General features: G+C 40.2%; 2 protein-coding genes across 2 annotated transcripts; both read right to left on the bottom strand.

Annotated features, from left to right (window-relative positions):
* Positions 1-285: 285 nt before the first annotated feature.
* Positions 286-11,710, bottom strand: QS (quinolinate synthase). The gene is made up of 7 exons (XM_078576517.1): positions 10,959-11,710; positions 9,971-10,255; positions 9,450-9,668; positions 9,147-9,326; positions 6,700-7,212; positions 6,094-6,255; positions 286-690 (listed from the first exon to the last, which is right to left on the bottom strand). The coding sequence occupies exons 1-7, from the start codon at positions 11,703-11,705 to the stop codon at positions 616-618; spliced, it is 2,181 nt and encodes a 726-aa protein (XP_078432643.1). The 5' UTR covers positions 11,706-11,710; the 3' UTR covers positions 286-615.
* Positions 11,678-17,267, bottom strand: LOC144704204 (Melibiase family protein). Its single transcript, XM_078576518.1, has 13 exons — positions 17,135-17,267; positions 16,874-17,030; positions 16,553-16,810; positions 15,103-15,277; positions 14,963-15,024; positions 13,956-14,119; positions 13,753-13,850; positions 13,605-13,663; positions 13,370-13,504; positions 13,143-13,197; positions 12,518-12,747; positions 12,304-12,360; positions 11,678-11,754 (listed from the first exon to the last, which is right to left on the bottom strand). The coding sequence occupies exons 1-12, from the start codon at positions 17,203-17,205 to the stop codon at positions 12,352-12,354; spliced, it is 1,473 nt and encodes a 490-aa protein (XP_078432644.1). The 5' UTR covers positions 17,206-17,267; the 3' UTR covers positions 11,678-11,754; positions 12,304-12,351.
* Positions 17,268-17,601: the final 334 nt, after the last annotated feature.

Below are 17,601 nucleotides of genomic sequence, written 5' to 3' on the forward strand. Positions count from 1 at the left end.
ATCTGACCTACATATAAAGGCAATCATAATTTTTAATGAATGAATATAAAAGCTTCCGTTATCTTTAAAATGATAAAACCACAATCAAATGAAAAAAAAATAAACGATGAATTCCTTGCAATCCTTCCCTATGAAATTTGGCACTCAAAAGTTAGAAACGTTAAAAAAGAATTTATTGTATTATTTGGAACCAATAAAAAGAGATGAATTTAGCAATTCTGCTTGGTTCAAATATTACTCCAAAACAGCTGTCTCGGTGCAAAAAAATAATTTGAAAGAAAGAAAAGAAAAGAAAAGAAAATTCATGTAGATGAGTGGACTCACTTCACAAAAATGTTCTACCCAACAAGATTTCTCCTCTAAGATCCTTTCTTTTTCACTGTGTTCTTCGGGCGCTTTTTTTTTCTCAATCTATGCGCATGGTAGGGTTCCACCTCACAATGCTTCTCCGGATTATAAAAAAGAAAAAATGGATATAAAGAATGCCCAAACGTAAAGATATTTGCACATCTGCCCTGAAACGGCGAGGACAGATAGCCCACGGAGGTCGTGCTCTATGGATGTGCAAGAAGCACACGGACCTTTGTCAAATTATGGAAGTTGTGGAGGACTTTGTCAAGAAATCGCCGTGTTATTTTTGTGCCTCTCGAGTATCTGGTGAACTAGCTTCTGAGGCAACTCTTTATTTGCCTGAAGAAATATGTAACAGATGAACAATTAGAATCCATCAAATGGAACAATAATTAATTCTTTACAATTTTATCCTAGAAAAAAGGAGAAAAAAAAGATACTGCCAAATAGAACACATACAAAACAGATGCTCATCCACAAGATACAGGGAGTAATAACTGGATGAGAAAAAGGAATATATCATACAGTGAATAATAAGATATTTGTTTCGTCGCCTATATCTGAATAGAGCAACAATCTCATGAATTAATTATGCTATGCAGAGATATGGACTGGGTTTGTACAAGCAGAATGGTTATGGGAAGGGCAACCACGAGGCACGGGATAAAAGAGAGAGCCAACGCACTGATTGGGGGGTAAATGATGCTCTCAAAGGAATTCAGTTATTGGGAATCACAGACTGCATTTGGCTGGAGTCTACTACAGGATCAGGGAGCAACTCAGGTATCTGTAGAATGTTCTACTTAGTCTTGGGGAGATACGTCTGATTTTATGCAAATATTTGCTATTGGATCATCTTCCACCTGATTTCTAGTTTGTTTTATCAAGTATATTGATGAACTTGATCGAAAAGTAAGGAAATGGGAAGAAAAAAGCGCAGCCCTGCGAGAGACACCCCATCACCCAAGGATTACGGCGGTTGTTGAAGATCGAAATCAAACTAAATTAACATCCTGGGTTCTTTACAATTAGAAAGGGACATGAACCTGATAGGATCCCCAGCCATTATCAGGGATATTTTTGCCATTTCCATTTAGAGTAGCCCCCCCTAAATACAGATACAGTATTCTCACGAATATATGCAGGCAGTATCAAACTAACCATCTTGAATACTTGTACACCTATGCAACCAACCAATTAAATGTCTGTTCTATATACCTGTTCGAGGTGCTTTTTACAGATAATTAACTACCTAATCCTACGGGATTCACATTACTCTATCTCAATCCTATTATCTTATGTCACATTACATCCAATCCTCCTATATACCAATCATCACTCAAGTACGCTACAAAAAAGATAGGTTAACCATGAATTTCAAGTTTTAATTAAAACTAAAATAATTTCATAAACGAAAAAATGTTTTGTATTTCTCAAAGTGTTTTTCAGTTTTTATCTCTCCTTTTTTATTTAATTTAATGCTTTTCTCTGATGCTACATCAAATAAAGGAGGTGCATCTTTTCCAAAGGACCTAATAACAAGACAAAATCTATGTTGCATATTCCAGAGACCTAATAGGTGTTCATCATCAAACAAAAATGATATCAGAATACTTGTACACCTAACAAAGAAAAAGTCAGATGAAAACATTTCAGTCACTTAACAAAGAAAAAATCAATCGATGCATTGTAGATGGTTGTCAACCATCAATAGAGCCTTACAGATACAGACTCCGTCTCACAATAGACGAGCCTATCTTCTTGGTTTCTGCCTTCCTATCTTTTTCCTCTCATATTCCACCTTACTGTTGTCCCCCCAAATCGCGCTAGAGACAATCTTAGAGCCTCATTCGTTCATTCTTGGTGGCTTTTGGACATGCCAAACCTCTGCCTTAGGTCAGGTCTCCTTTGTCTCACATAAGTGAGCATTTGGTTCACAACATTACCTCCCTATTTGATTACCGTAACACCTTGTTCCCAATGTGGAATTCTGGAAACTACCCTTGAAAATGAGACGAAAGTTCCAATGCCTCTTCCTCCATTGGCAGTTCTACTTCACTAGCAATTCCACATCTCCTGCCACCTATTGGCTCCCAGTATCTCATCAGGTATTGTCAGCCAATTTAAATATTCCATCGATTCCCTTAGAATAGGCACCGTTGGTTTTGATGCTCTCCTCCACACTAGACATGGTTGTTCTGTTCTGTTCGTTTGAAACGAACAAAAAATTCGCACAAAAAAAACGCACAGTGCCTTGTTCTTTGTTCTGTTCTTTAAAAAAAAAACGAACAAAATTCGCGCATTCGCACAAATTCGCACATCACACAAAACTAGAAAAAAATTCGCACAAAGCGAACAAAAGAACCGCACACGGGTCTGCGCAATGTTCTGTTCATATTCATTTTTTTTCTGTTTGGAAAACCAAACAGAACGAACAATTCGCACAAAAAGAACAAAACGACCACGTCTACTCCACACATAGTTGCGACACATGAAATGGGCGTAATGAACAACCCTCTAGAAGTTGTAATCTGTATCCCACCAAACCCACCTTGCCCAAAATTTTGAAGGCCGTAAAATACCTTGGCACCAGCATCTCATTTAGCTGTTCTGCAATGAATTTCATTTGATATGGCTTTAATCGTAAACGGTTGGTGATCTCTACTACAATCACCTTGAAGGGAGCTATATGTATAGAAGAATGACAAGAAGAATGGTAAGATAATTGAGCCCAGTGTAGCCAATAAACCCATGTGGTGGATGCCTATGAAGCAACACACCTCAGATATGCCTCCAGGCTCCTGTCAGTAAACTCTTTACATCTGCCTGTGGGTGTTATGATGAGCTGAATCAAAGCGGGATTCCAGCTTAAATAATTATCTTTGAAATGCGCCTGTCAAAATTTAGTCTCGGTCCAAGACAATGGCCTCGAATAATTCATCAACAACAACATTATGCTTGGTTGGTTTATACGGGTCATCAGACTGATACCCCAACAATTTGCTAGTCCACTTCTTATAAGGCTCTTAAACTTGACCTTGCGATGATAGATAGTTCAAACTGTATTGATCAGTACAGATAATGAAGGGCATATAGATCAAGTAATCCGTCCACTTTTTAGTGGCTAGGATGATAGCAATTAATATCTGCGCATTCTGTAACTTAGATTGAACACTCAGCGTCAGTTTTTTACTGAAGAATGCAACAAGCAAGCCCCATGTTTTGCATCAATACTGCCCAATTCCTACACCTGAAGTATTGGTTTCCACCAGGAATGATTGCTTAAAGTCTTGGAATGCCAGCAGTGAAGTGAGCTGCATGGCTTCCTTCAAATCTTAAAATACTCCTCGCACCTTTTCCCTTCAGCTAAGTGCATCTTTCTTGGTAAGGTTGGTCAGACGTTCACCAAATTGCACATAAATTTTCAGAAACCTCCGGTAGTAACCAGTTAGGCCAAGAAACTCTCTCAGCTCTTTGATAATGGCCAAGACTGAACATTTTGCCATAGCCTTAATCCTTGCTGCATCTGCCAAACCCCCATCTCCGGAGGTCCAGTGGCCAGGAATTAAATATGAACACACCCAATCTCTCATTTCATCCCCTTGTCGTGCAATTGGTTGTCCAATTTTCACAAAATTTGGCAAAGATGTTGCATATGTTGTGACTCATCCAGTATAAGGATTGGTATCCTGACATCAAAACCAGCGTATAAAAAACTGAATAACATTATAATTCATCCAGCCATTCTTTAACGACCAGAATAGGGTAGCAGTCAGGAAAGGTGATTTCTACTCTATAATTGACGTGAAACCTCCATCCTATGTCCTTAACTAATGATACAGGGCTCGCAAAAAGACAGTATGATGGTTGGATAAACTTGGCATCCAATAATCCAGAAACTAATTCTTCAATTTCATCCTTCAGGACATGTAAACACCATTAAGGTCATACATTAACTGGCAGTGAGCCTGGCAATGAGGAAATATCATGATCCACGTCCCTTGGGGGTGGTAGTCCTTAAGGGGTTTCAAACACCTGAGTGAATTCTTGCTTGATTTGTGTTGAGCGGTCGCCAACTCTCCAGCTGTGTCTCCTCCAGGCCAGTTAACCCATATAGCTCTACCATACACAGGTCTGGGCAGTCCCATCCCCTTCACTGCAGACTAGGCTGACAGCCTCAGTCTCCTTGTCGTGTATGGAGATTTCCCTTCTCCGTGAATTTGAGCAATTAACGCCTCCAATGCAGCAGCGTCCATCCAAGTGAGATGGGCCACAGCATGCGAGAAATAACACATCTGTAATCCCAAGTCTCAATGGTAAAAATATTTCACAGATTTTCACCTCTTCTATCTCTAACTGGACATCTGAACACATCCCTTCCCCTCGGATATATTGACAATCTTCATCATCACTTCAAAGTGTCTATTGATTGAAAGTCAAAGATCTGATGCAATTCAACTGCAGGGCAAGAAGTGGATAGCATCAATATTGATTAAGACAATCACATGACGACCTTTTAACTCCCTTATTAACTTCATAAGGTGAGGATCAGTCTATTATATTATTGACTTGAGTGATACTCGAGCAGTAAGTAGAGCACCATTTTTACTGGTTCAACCTCTTCTGAATTTTCCTCCTCTGAACCTTCTTGAGCAATCAGATATATTTAGGAGTTTGATCACAATTTTTGAGGAGTTTGCATCGGTGACCTGGTCCAAATTTCTCGATACAATGGAAAGATAGACCTCTCTTGCTTCTTGGTTGTAATTCTTCAAAGTTGAGCCTCTTCTATAAATGGTTTCCATCTGCCACATTTGGATCGTTCCCTCTGCTCTTCAGCTGCCTTGCCCCAGGAGGGATTAAAGTGTGGTGGTGGATCTTTCTTCCGGGCTCCCATTCCAGACCCTTCAAATGGCTTGACGATCTTCCCTCGATCAACATTTCACGCCTTCCCTATGACAAAACAGTGTTCTTCTGCCACAATGGTCCCTATGACATCATTTTGTGCAACCATTTACATTCCTGTCAAGACATATCTGCTTATACCGTTAGTTTGAGCCCCCTTCATGACAACCTGCTCCATGAAATCTTGAATTCATGGTAATACACCAAGACCCAATCATACTCCGCTCAATAATCAGCAACTGTTACCACCAGAGATAAATCCGAGGGCTATACCTCAGGCTACATCGCAATTCAATCAATCAAATCCTGGAATGCATATCTTTTGTCGGTCCATATGTACCTGATCCTGCTTGTGAGTATAGGCAATTTGGTTTACAAGAAAATATTGCTCCATACTTCTCAACCACCCTTCGAAGTTTTCAACCTTGAATATGGGACTTCCATCCCTCTTGTACAGTACCACAGGAGTATTTGGAACCCTTGGTGCCTTGTCTGCAAGCATATCAACATGACTGGTGCTTGGGGGGATATTTCCCCCTGTGATGATCGAAACAAAGACCAGTAGTCCACTCCCGAAAAGTGACAAGAAGTCGAAGCAATGGGCCTACAGGCGCCAATTTGGGAGAGTGGCCATTGTCATTTTCCCTCTACCCTACCAAAATCCTTCCTTGATAGAGACCCACATCAAGGTCTCAATCACAACCCGAAAAGAAAAAACTTACAGAAATATATATTTCAACAAACAGATATATCTATGAAGATATAAATTTTTTATGGGTGTTTATCCTGGCAGATGCAAATATCTGATCCATAAGGCCAAATGGGCAACAAACTAACCTGGAAATGCCTCATATGCAAGATTGGCTCGCACCCAATATCAGCCACAGATCTTCCTTTAGGAGTTGTAGAGCTGAACCGTTTAGCTTCGTAATCCATGAGAAGATTCTTTTCATCAGGAAGTTGACAACAGATTCTCAGCAAGGAGCTGAGGGAGTTCATCTGAAAGGGAAAATAAATCCAGCTGAGAAAAGAGATTTTTTATGTTTTGAAGTAACTTCTTGTAGACGAAAAGACGATTTTTCTCATGGCTTCAACTTGAACCGAATACCTTCGAAAAAGTGACATGTATATATATTTGGTATTAGTAATAAAAACTAAATAAATAAGAAAAAACATGAAACATATGATACCCCCCAGAGGACTTAAAACCAACCGGCATTCTCATTAGTAGGACAGATATTATGAGTTTTAAACCTTAATTGGGTGAAAGAAGACATCCGAAATCCTCATTAATGGAGTTGATCAATATAGATAAAATTATTCATTTTTTAATTATTTTGAGAACAGATGCATTAGTATTCGGGTTCTATTCTACCAATATAAATGATCCACAGAATATGATTTATAACGACATTTTAAGGGAAAATAAAGGTATCAGCCAACCTTCATATAAGGACATGATGCACAACCACCGTGTATGGAACAGCCTTCACCAGCCGAAACCCCAGGAATGACAGAAAGATTAATAGAATTGAGCGCTTCAGAAGAGTCTTGTTTTTTTGTTTTATTATCATCTGAAGCCGTGGATAAAGAATCAGAAGAAACAGGAAACACAATCTCGACTTCAATCTTCTTAGCTGGAGAGGCGTTGGAGTTCAACACATGACGGACAGCTGCCACAATAGAGGTAATCATCCCTGATTCTGTTCCCAATACGAACTTAAGGCAGTCCTCGCGATCTCTGTCTAATGCCTCTTGAACTTTCTGCTTGATGAAATCCAATATGTTTTGCGTGGACCCCACAACTCCCATTCCTCTTCCTTTCGCCTCCATGGCAAGGGAGAACATCTCCCCGGGAACTTCAAAATGGGCAGTCAGGAATGCATCGCAGTAGACTTCTTTTATCTTCTCCACAACTTCCTGGCCAAAGAGATGATGCACTATGCAGGTACCATCCTGGCATGATTAGATATTGATGTTAGAGATAAAGATGAAATTTTTTTAATAAGAGAGAATCTCATATTTCCCAGCTAATAAGAAGGGAACGCCATGGAAATTATTTTATATTTGATGATTAAAGAGAGCATTTTTTTTTCAAGAAAATGATTAAAGAGCGCATTACCACAACAGGTCGACAAGATTTAAGGATAAGACGCACAAACAATTTGAAAGACGCAACATAATGAACTAAGGCCCAGGGGAACAAGTTTTGAATACTGGGTGATCACCGTTTCGGTGATCTTCCTTTTTTCTTCAGAAAAAAAGAACAAGTTCTAAATAAACTTGCTGTTAATTATTATATAAATCAATCTTTAACAACATTCGTAGATAGAGTGTAATATTTATGCCTATGCAGCCAATAATGAGTAAAAGTAGATATTTAAATATATAGCAACAGAGATACAAGTGGGACCCACATCCTAAGCATAGAAATTTTTCATAAACGAGTGGAATCGGAGAATAAGGAGAGTGAGCTGTGTGAGAACGACGAGAAAAATGCAAGCTCAAGATTGAATAGTATTTGAAAGTGTGATCCTTGTGAATGTACCTCTAGCTACAAGACCCAAGACCAAATCCGCACAGTTTGTTAAGGTTCCTTGTTGTGCTTCTAGTCGCCCTCCCTTTTAGGCAAGTAGGGCATGAGTTATAACTAAGATCTGTGTGCCACAACTCTTAAGAAACTCGCATGTCCTTTCTCCTATTAGGTCACTTATTCTTCATGTGAAGAACAACTGACATCATTTAGTGAGCCACGGCCCAAGATGATGTACACTGGTATTTAAACCAGTTTCACGTGAATGGAAAGTAAGACATTATATTCCTTCCATGGGTCAAAACCCAAGTGACGAGAGCTGGCAGCGCACAGATCTTTGAGCACAAAGGGCAGAAGATTTCTGTCTCACAAATATCACGTTACCGTATACTGTAACAGACATCCCAACAGAATCTTTTTCCTTGATTATTTAAAATAGACGTCACATTTATTACACATAAATGAGAAATTCATAATGCTTCCCTTGCATAAAGATAAGGGCATTATTAATGCTTCCTCCTGAAAGAAATATTCTATTCTGATACATCAATTTAGGCATATCAATGTATTGAGATGTAACTTCCAAATAACTGCAAAATTTCTCCCCACCCAGCTGTTCCATCGAAAGGGAGAAGAGAGAAAAGAACAGAAATAAGAGGAGGATCTTGTAGAAGAAGCATCATCGGAAAGGGTGGGGCTGCAGCCAATTATGCAGGGAAGATCTTCTGCTGAGGCCTGAGGGAGAGAGAACACAGGAAGTGGGATACCAAAGCTATGAAACTTAACACTCAAATGACAATTTGAGGCCTTCCTTAACGGGAGGCTGAACTATATGTCACATGACAAAATAGCTCCTACTGGGTTGGAAAGATGGAAACGCCCTAAATACAATGGGGATTGGTGAAGCTCTTCTGCTCGTGTCATTCAAACTGCTATATTTCCAACTGATTCGCCAATTGCACCAGCTTGATGTCCTACTGTCATGGTGTACTCCTGTAGCATGTGTGTCACGTGCTACACACAATTTGAGGTGAATAGAACCATTATTCAAGCCGTTTTGTATTATTTTATATTATTACTAGCCTCAACCAATGTCAGGGGCATTTGCAATTAGAATAATAACATCCTTATATAGATGTAGACCTCCCCGAGGAAACAGGCAAGATGTGAACAGTTGGCCAAATTGGCAAGGAGGAAAATGAAGCAGGAGATTTGATAACTGGGAAATGTTCATCCATCATTTTTTAGTCTAAGTCAACAGAAGGAATGAAATTTCTTTTGAGAAAGTTCTGTCCTCAAAGTTCATAAAATGTATGCAAATAGTAAAATCGTTCACAAAATAGGAAGTTGAACCTGCCTGAAAATAGTGCAGTCTAGGCAACAATGACGAGATAGATTCCCTGTTATGTTTAGGATGTATAAGAGCAATCTCTTCATCCGGCATGCGAGACATTTGGCGAAAAAGCTCCACAATGTTTGCACCCATGTAGGAATCTGGACCATAGTAGACATTCATGTCTGGTAACTGTGCAAAGGCCTGTGAACGCAAAAAAAACTATAGTAGTGAGAACACACGAGAAATCCTCTGTCCAAAAAGGGTTCTAGTAGAAAACTTCAAATAATTTCCATGAATTTAGAGGGAATTTCTGCAATCACATACCTGCAGTATGGTCTGCACAACGTTGGATGACGTGCAGGTTATTGTTGGAACAAGTTCATGACCCTGGGCTTTTGTCTCGAGAGATGTATTAATGTAAATGACGTGCAATGAGGTTCTTGATCTTGACGCTTCTTCCAGAAAGTTCAAATAGGATTGACTCGCTGCAGCATCTGCCAGAGAGCATCCAATTTGATCACTCGACATCCTATAAACGACCACCTGAGAAGTACCATTATTAGCCATTAAAACAATACAATACTCATATAATTTCCCATTCTATCAAGAAAATGAAGGGAAATCTTCACGGAATTGTTGACCCTTAATATGAACTTACCAAAGATAACAGGAAGAATTCTCTTCAAACGATTAAATATCATTTTTTTAAGAAAAGACTCCAGCATAAATATTTCCCCGGAAAAAAACAGTTAAAAATTCCTGGCTATTACTCGAGTCAGAGCTTTAAATGGGTATAAAATTAAATGCAAATGATATCCAACTAGTTTGACGCGAGTGATCAACACCTTCTGGAAACCGGACTGATCGAGAATTGCTCGAACATTCTCTGACATAAAATCCACGCCGAGCACAGCTATATATTCACATCCAGCTTTAGCCATATCCACAGCTCTGTCTGCCATGACCAATGAGTCAGATATATGAATGTGAGGCCAGAGCTTCTGAGCGGCTGTAAGAACTCCTTGCACCTCTGGGTCCATGTAGAAATGAGCCACCACTCCAATTTTCTTCTCTTTTAGCACATTCACGAGCTCATTAACCCTCTTGCTGTCAGGCAAGAGATATTTTGCCTGTAATTGAACTCGTACTTGTTAGGGTCTGGAAACCACTTCAAAGTTTCAAGAAGTACTCTGGAGAATTTAAACTAATATTGAAATGCTTTGTACGCAGAATAAAACTGATACAAACTAGTTAAGAGATTCTGATTCAAATAAACTTAAAAAATATAAGATTTTTCAATTGTTTCAGCTTTTAAAGAAGATAATATTCGTCATGTAATTCTCCAACGAGAGAGAGACAATTCCACTTCGAGGTTTCAAGAAGCTCGCTGGTGAATCAATGCTAAAAGTGAAGTAGAGCAGGAGTCTCGTTCGCATAATAATCTTCTTTCCACAGATAAAACTCCAACTCCACGAAATCAAAAAAACTGAAGAAATTCGAACTTGCTATTGCAAAAATCAGTTAATTCAATCATTTTGGACGAAGCCCTCTTCAAGATTCAAATTCAAATAAAGTTGACAAATTCAAGATTTTTCAACTGAAGAAGAAAATGTTCATCAAGCAATTCTTCAACAAGAAAGTGTCAGCATGCTCCATAAGTCAAACCATCTGAAACCTCCAACATCTGAGAAACCCATGCATGAAAAATCTTGCATATGAGAAAATCCAGGAGAGTACGCAATCACAGAGAGGAGAAACAAATCCGAGGCGAATAAGCACTGTTCCTAAGAAGCATCACCATTCCTTCATCAATAAAAACAGTGAAAAACTCACCTGAGCCTCAGCGTAGCTCCCCTTCGGCGTAACCCCATCAACAGTAATAACCAAAGACGGAAACGGATCCACAAGCGGATCCCCATTACCGTTCGCTAGGATCGCCCTCGTCCGCTTCTGCATGCTCAGAAGAACATTATGCCAAGCGTTCACTCTGGACGCCATCTTCCCCGCGGCGGCGCTTCCGAGAATGCTCAATTCCCCCAAATCCTCCGTCCCCATGCCCAGCACTTCCTCAGGCGCCGCCCCGTCGAGCACAGAGATCAAACACGCGCAGAAACCCCGCGTGATCTCCGAATCACTGTCCGCCGAAAAATGCATTCTCCCCCTTTCATCCATGAACGCGGTCACCCAAACCTGCGCAGTACATCCCATCACGCGGTTCCCGGCCGTCCGATCTGAATCCGGCAGCGGCGGCAAGCTTCCGGCGTAATCGAGAAGCCGCTTAACCCTCTCGATCGGCTCCGGTAGGGCGTGGAATTCATCCGCGAGCTTCTGGAGCCGTCGCCGAGAGCCGGTGACCTCTCCGCCATCGCCAAAAGTTGAAGAAGGCGCGGAAGGAGTTCTTGGAGCGATCGCAGAGCAAGAAACCGTGGAATTCGACCGATTCAGAAATCGAGGAGAAGACAATACCTGCCGAATCCACCGCCGAGCTCCGCCCGAGATCAGCGATGGATTTCGGTGTACATAGATCGGAGCTCCGGCCAGTCCTTCAGCCACCGGCGGCGCCCCCAGCTGATACGCCATGGAATTCCTTCTTCCGCCTCTCCGAGCAAGACGAAGAGGAAGAGGAGAGCTGTCGAGGAGAGATATTCAGATAATGAAACGGTTAATCGTGATTAAATATTTATATAGATATCGTGGAAAAGTAAGCCACGTATATCCTGATCCAGTCTGTGGGCCCCACGACGGTTAGAAATTACTATTTTACCCTTCATCTGGGGTACGTGGCGGTCAGTGATCTGATGGTCGCCTCTCTAACCACACCCTGGGTTCTATGGCCCCCACAGAACCTATGGTCAAACAACGGAGGGAGGGGACGGATGACGAAGGGATGGCTCGTTTGGTTATAATTTCATCCGTCTTCACTTCGTCATCGTCACCATTCTGTCATCAGTACTATGACAGAAATGACTCCCTCGCCATCAGTCCCGTCTCCGTCCAATTCTCTCTCTTTCCCTCTGCGCGACCGAAATAACTTCGTCCTGTCATCCGTCATCCAATTCTAAACTGTCCACTGAAACCTGACAAAAATATTAAAACTAAATAAAATAGTATGCAGTACTTAATATTTCGGAACTTTTTAATCGCTTCTATTTTCTGACCCGAAATATAAACGTCTTACCCAACTGGGTACCAGCGGTTTATTCCAGTCCATGTTATTTCCCTCGCATTATCCAAACTGAAAAATAAAAGAGAGAAACCATGGGTAAGTATCTACAACTTAAGTTCTTAAATACCCAGACTAGAATATGGCACACGATTTTCCAAGTCATGTGACATAAAAATAAGAAAAATGACGATCAAATTATACCAATGTATTTGTTCCCTTTATCTACCTCGATAAGCTGTGAGCAGGCAATGACAAAAGCTGCAGAACCGTGACCGTTGACTTTGACCGAGAGGGATTCACCGAGTGGAGGGATGATCGTCCCCGTCCAAGCTTCCGTGGCGTTGCAGGACCGTCCAATCGATGCTCCCATGTGGAGTGCCTTCGCCAAATCCTCGATTTTCATAGAAATTGATGACATCGTTGGACTTAGATTAAAGATGGCAAAGTATATCACACCTGAAAAGCTTTTATTTATCATTTTTTTTTTGAAGAGAACCTTTTACATAGCAATTAATCCAGCAGTATATGGTGTAAACTGATTGAGAGAAAATAGATAATGTTATTACTGTTGTTTAATGGTATGACTATTGTTTTTGCCCTAAAAGGATCGTCTTCTTCCTCAATTGCTCCTCGGCATCTCTCTAGGCGACAACTCCATTTCTAGCAGATCAAACAATATCAAGAAAGAAACTTGCTTTTTCTTCACGCATTTATCCATCAGTATTAAATCACCACGGTTTAATAAGTGCTTCTAATTATGATATAAAAGGACCACTCTAACAAAATAAAACCTAAAATTAGAGATAAAAGGAAATATATTGAACTTATTCATCAAGAAGAAAAAATTTGACCTCCTTTTCCAGCAGCAACCCACAACCGCATTCCACTTGACTTCGATGCCGACATCTGCGCACATTAATCTTATCTTTAAGTTCGGTAATCATAAGTAACACGAAGGCTACTTACTGAAGATTTTTCCATATCCCACCCTTAATCTATTTAAATAGCATTAGACATTAAGGTTTTTGCTTATTCGAAGACAGAAAATCTTTCCTAGAGTATAAAGTGTAATGTGCACCTCCATATTATTTTTGCTGAAAGAATTTATTTCCAACAAGATCGGGTTGGTAATGATGCTTATGGTGCTCTCGTCAATCTGCCTCATATCGCCGCCAAACATGAGAGGAGACTTTGCCATGGACCAGAGTGTCATCTGCTCAGATATCAATTGAAAATGAAAAACATAAATAAAGAAATTTAATCCTACATTTTGAAAAAAAAAATATCAACTTTGAGGTTGATCATCCGGGCACCTGCGTTCTCTGTTCATCGATAGTAAGCCTGCACTGTCTGCTTGGACCATAGTTTGCCCCTAATGATAACATGAGATATATTTTTAGAAATATGATGTTTTTATTAAATATACTGAAAAATAGAATCGGCGGGTGAATTATTTCTTGCCTGGATCGGAGAGATAACCAAGAGGAAGCATGTCCAAGTCTGGCCATGATTTCCCACGTAGCCCATCAATGCCAACAAGCTGTGACGCCGCAAAGTCTCTGTGGAATTTCTTGCACTATGATCATTTGAATTTAGAAATTTTTAATTTCAAAACTTTGATTTACAAGAAATAAATTTCAATCCATATTGAACGAGGACCCCACCTTGCCACATCAAAGTGTCCTTCTACATGATTCCACAGATCCCAGTCATCGGCTGTTATTCGGTACATGTTGACTAATCTTTTTATGTTATTTGCCATGCCGGGGTTTGCAAATTTTCCCGGTGAAAGAGATAAGACAATCGGCCGATCAAGTTGATTTAGAATCTGAGAAGTAGCCACATTTCAATGCGTCAATGTAAAATACATCAGATTGCAACTGAGTCAAATTATGAAGTAACCATAGCAAACATTGAGAAATAGATAAAATTACTGACTGTCTGAGCTCTGATTGAATCTGAAAGTTGTCCAAATTTAATTTCATCAATTGCAAAATATATCATGTTTGGGGTTCAATAGAGTCGATCAAGGGAACCGATCAACGGTCTTGATTGAAGATTGATCCCATTCCTGAACCATCGAGGATCACATGAAATCCTGATAGATTGAATGGTCTGCTCTGGTGAAATCTGATAACTCAATCGATCAGGTTGATCAATTCAATCAAGTAGGATCGTGCCAAGCCCTAAAGATAGAGGGAGGAACTAGACTTTGGTGATAGAATTGGATTGGCCAGATAGAGATCGGATTAACAAAGTCAATCAAATTGATTGACTAGAGCAGCCTTGATCAATCGAATCAATTCTGATCAATGGTTGATCAATCCTTTCGATTTATCCAAATCACACCAATTTGATTGATTGACTTAGTCGATCAGGATCTCCCCAAGTCTTACTGATGTGGCTAGTAACTCTAATTATCTTGTAAAAAAAGCAAACAAGAGAGATAAAACCAACAGCCGTTGAAGGCCTGATAGAATTTGAAAATTATCCAATTTTTAAGTTCCTCGACGGTACAATTACTCAGATTCCAAGTGAGTCAAATCATCCTCATTTACTACACTGTAACTGAAAGACAGAAATAAAACCAAGGGCCGTTCAGGTCTGTTAGAATCACAGAATTATTCACATCTAATTTCATCAATTAAAGAAACTAAATGTTCTGGTTTACCTCTGACACGGTCTGGATCTCGGCTCCATCAAAGTCCTCCCCAAAGACACAGTCAAGCTTCACTAATAAATTTTCCAAAACATGGGAGAGATTAAGAATAGCAACAATGAATTTTCAGGTTCAGGAGGATCCTCTCTCACCAAAGTCCACGCCCCAGTCAGCGTACTGCCTGTAGAGAGAGAGAAGAAAGGCTCTTCCAGCGCCAGTTTCTGTATTCACGCTCATAAATCCATGAGGCATCCACGCACATATCCGTTCCTTTAGTCCCACATCTTTTGCGCTCCTCAGGCAATTGCCCTCCGTGTAGACTTGGCCCTGAGAAAAAAGTCATCGAAAACTCTTCGAAAAAATTGACAACAAGATTCTGCTTCAATAACTTGAATTTAGGTTCAATCGATATGATCCTTAACTGGGGGATTATATAAAGAATGAGACAATTGAAAACCTTGCCCTCAGAAAAAAATCATTGAAAATTCTTCGATAAATCGAGATTGAGAGATTCCACTTCTATGACTTGAATTTGGGTTCAATATATTTGATCCGTGACTGGGGGATCAAAGGAAGAATGAGATCGTTGTGTTTATACCTTGCCCTTAGAAAAGCAACCCATAAAAATTCTTTGAAGTATCAAGAACGTGAAACTCTGATTTTAAGACTTGAATTTGGGTTCAACTGAGTTGTCAGTGACAGAGGGGTTAAAGGAAATATGGGATAATCGACTTAAAAACTTGAACTGAAAAAACAAAACCATATGAATTTCTTCAAAACGTAGAGAACGTGAAACTGTACTTTTATGACTTGAATTTGAGATTAATTGATTCAGCAATGACAAGCGGATATTATAAAGCCTTGGACTTAGAAATAGAATCGTATGAAATCTTCGAAAACTCTAGGACTAGAGGCTGCTTCTACGATCAGAACTTTGTTTAATGGATGGATCAGAGACAGGTATTCAAGAAAGTATGAGATCATCCACACTAATCCTTGCCCTGATAATAACAAAGTCTTCCAACATGAGGACTAGAAAATACGAGATCATCGACTCCAAGCCTTGCCCAAATGAATCATTAAAAAGTCGTCAAAAATTTGAGGACTGGTGATACTACTTGAATTTGGGTTTAATCGATTAATCAGAGACAGGCGGATCAGAGATCATCAACTTTAAGTCCTGCCCTGAGAGTTACAAATCACCATAACATCTTCGAAACATCAAGAAGGACCCACTCTGCTTCTATGACTTGAATTTCAGTAGAATCAATTGACAAATGAGTGGGAGATCAGAGAGGGTATGAGATCATCGTCTTCAGCCTTTTCCCTGAGAAAAAAAATGGGTGTCCAAAAAACGGATAACGAGATATTCTACTCCTATGGCATGAATTTGGGTTGAATCGATTTATCAACGACTAGGAGATTAAAGAAAGAATGAGATCATAAACTTTATGCTTTCCTCCGACAAAATAAATCATCAACATTCGCCAACCAATCGAGAACGCGAGATTCAAATGCCATGGCTGAATTTGGGTTTTAATCAACTGTTCAGCTACGATCGTCGACTTTAGAGAAAAGATGATCAGCTAAGCATGTCATTACCGTGGATACATCGAGAATGGGCAAATTCTGATCAACTGCTTGGAGGCTAATTCCTCTCATTGCGTGGATTCCGAACTTCAAGCCCAAGGCATGAACTCTCCGAGCAATCTCTCTGAAACCCTTCCCACCTCGCGATGACGGCCATCTTTCTGGATCGGGCACCACCCTCCCCCATTCATCGAGAGAATCAAAGCCATAAGCATCGGTATACGATCCATTGGCGATCCGCCGGTACCAGAGGTAGTCAACCACAACATACTGCAGAAGACCTTCTGAGAAACAACGCTACATATATGACGAACATAAAATTCAACCACTAACCTCGTATCCATGTTGTAGAAGTCTTTTGGAGACAATTTCAGCGTTGGAAAGAAATTCCGCCTCGTTTATAATCCAGGAATAGGAGTCGTAAGAGTTCCAGCCTCGGGGAGGCGTGATTGCAAGCTCCAATTGCGACGACGCTCCATATATCCTGGTGCTATAAGCCATCCGGAGAGAAATCAATTCAAATTTTAAAGAAAAAATTCAAAATTCTTCAATCTGAGCTGTGGAACAAGTACGAGAAAATTGTGAACGACGAACCTGCATACGAAGATGAAGAACAGGAAGAGCGAGATTAAGCCGGATGAAGAAACAGGGAAGATCAACATCATTCGACAGAGAATGAATGCAGTAGTTCAAATCTCTGCGAGCCGGACGACTGCGGTTGTTGAAGGTGACATCAGTTTTCAAAAAATTAAATTTGAAATCATTTTATAGTATCTCTCAGCTTGAACGGAGGAGTGACGTGTATGCTTCTCAAGGCGCCATGTGGCATGGGCCCACGTACTATCCCGGCCCATCAAGGGCCCAAGTTTTTAACCCAAGCCTAATAATAAGAATAATATGTCAAAGGACTCAGCCTCTGTCATACAATAAGATCTGAAGCCAAAAGAAAACACTGAGAAATTGAAACTATGGATGGTTCGATCACGGTCATATTAGTGTTTATTTCATTCTGGTAAATCAGAACCTTTCACTCCCTTGATGCGGTTATGTGGTGCAGTCTG

Source organism: Wolffia australiana, chromosome 6 (assembly GCF_029677425.1).
Source record: "Wolffia australiana isolate 7733 chromosome 6, ASM2967742v1".
Taxonomy (NCBI): Eukaryota; Viridiplantae; Streptophyta; class Magnoliopsida; order Alismatales; family Araceae; genus Wolffia; species Wolffia australiana.

What these genes read in the sequence shown, in the direction of transcription:
- QS (XM_078576517.1), bottom strand. Translation starts at nt 11,705, where the DNA reads ATGGCGTATCAGCTGGGGGCGCCGCCGGTGGCTGAAGGACTGGCCGGA. An exon ending in GGAGCTACGCTGAGGCTCAG is followed by an intron (nt 10,256 to 10,958) that starts GTGAGTTTTTCA and finishes GTTCAATTACAG; the next exon opens with GCAAAATATCTCTTGCCTGA. An exon ending in CTAGACTGCACTATTTTCAG is followed by an intron (nt 7,213 to 9,146) that starts GCAGGTTCAACT and finishes TAATCATGCCAG; the next exon opens with GATGGTACCTGCATAGTGCA.
- LOC144704204 (XM_078576518.1), bottom strand. Translation starts at nt 17,205, where the DNA reads ATGATGTTGATCTTCCCTGTTTCTTCATCCGGCTTAATCTCGCTCTTC. An exon ending in CCATTCTCGATGTATCCACG is followed by an intron (nt 15,278 to 16,552) that starts GTAATGACATGC and finishes CTTTTTTCTCAG; the next exon opens with GGCCAAGTCTACACGGAGGG. An exon ending in TCAGCAAAAATAATATGGAG is followed by an intron (nt 13,198 to 13,369) that starts GTGCACATTACA and finishes TAATGTGCGCAG; the next exon opens with ATGTCGGCATCGAAGTCAAG.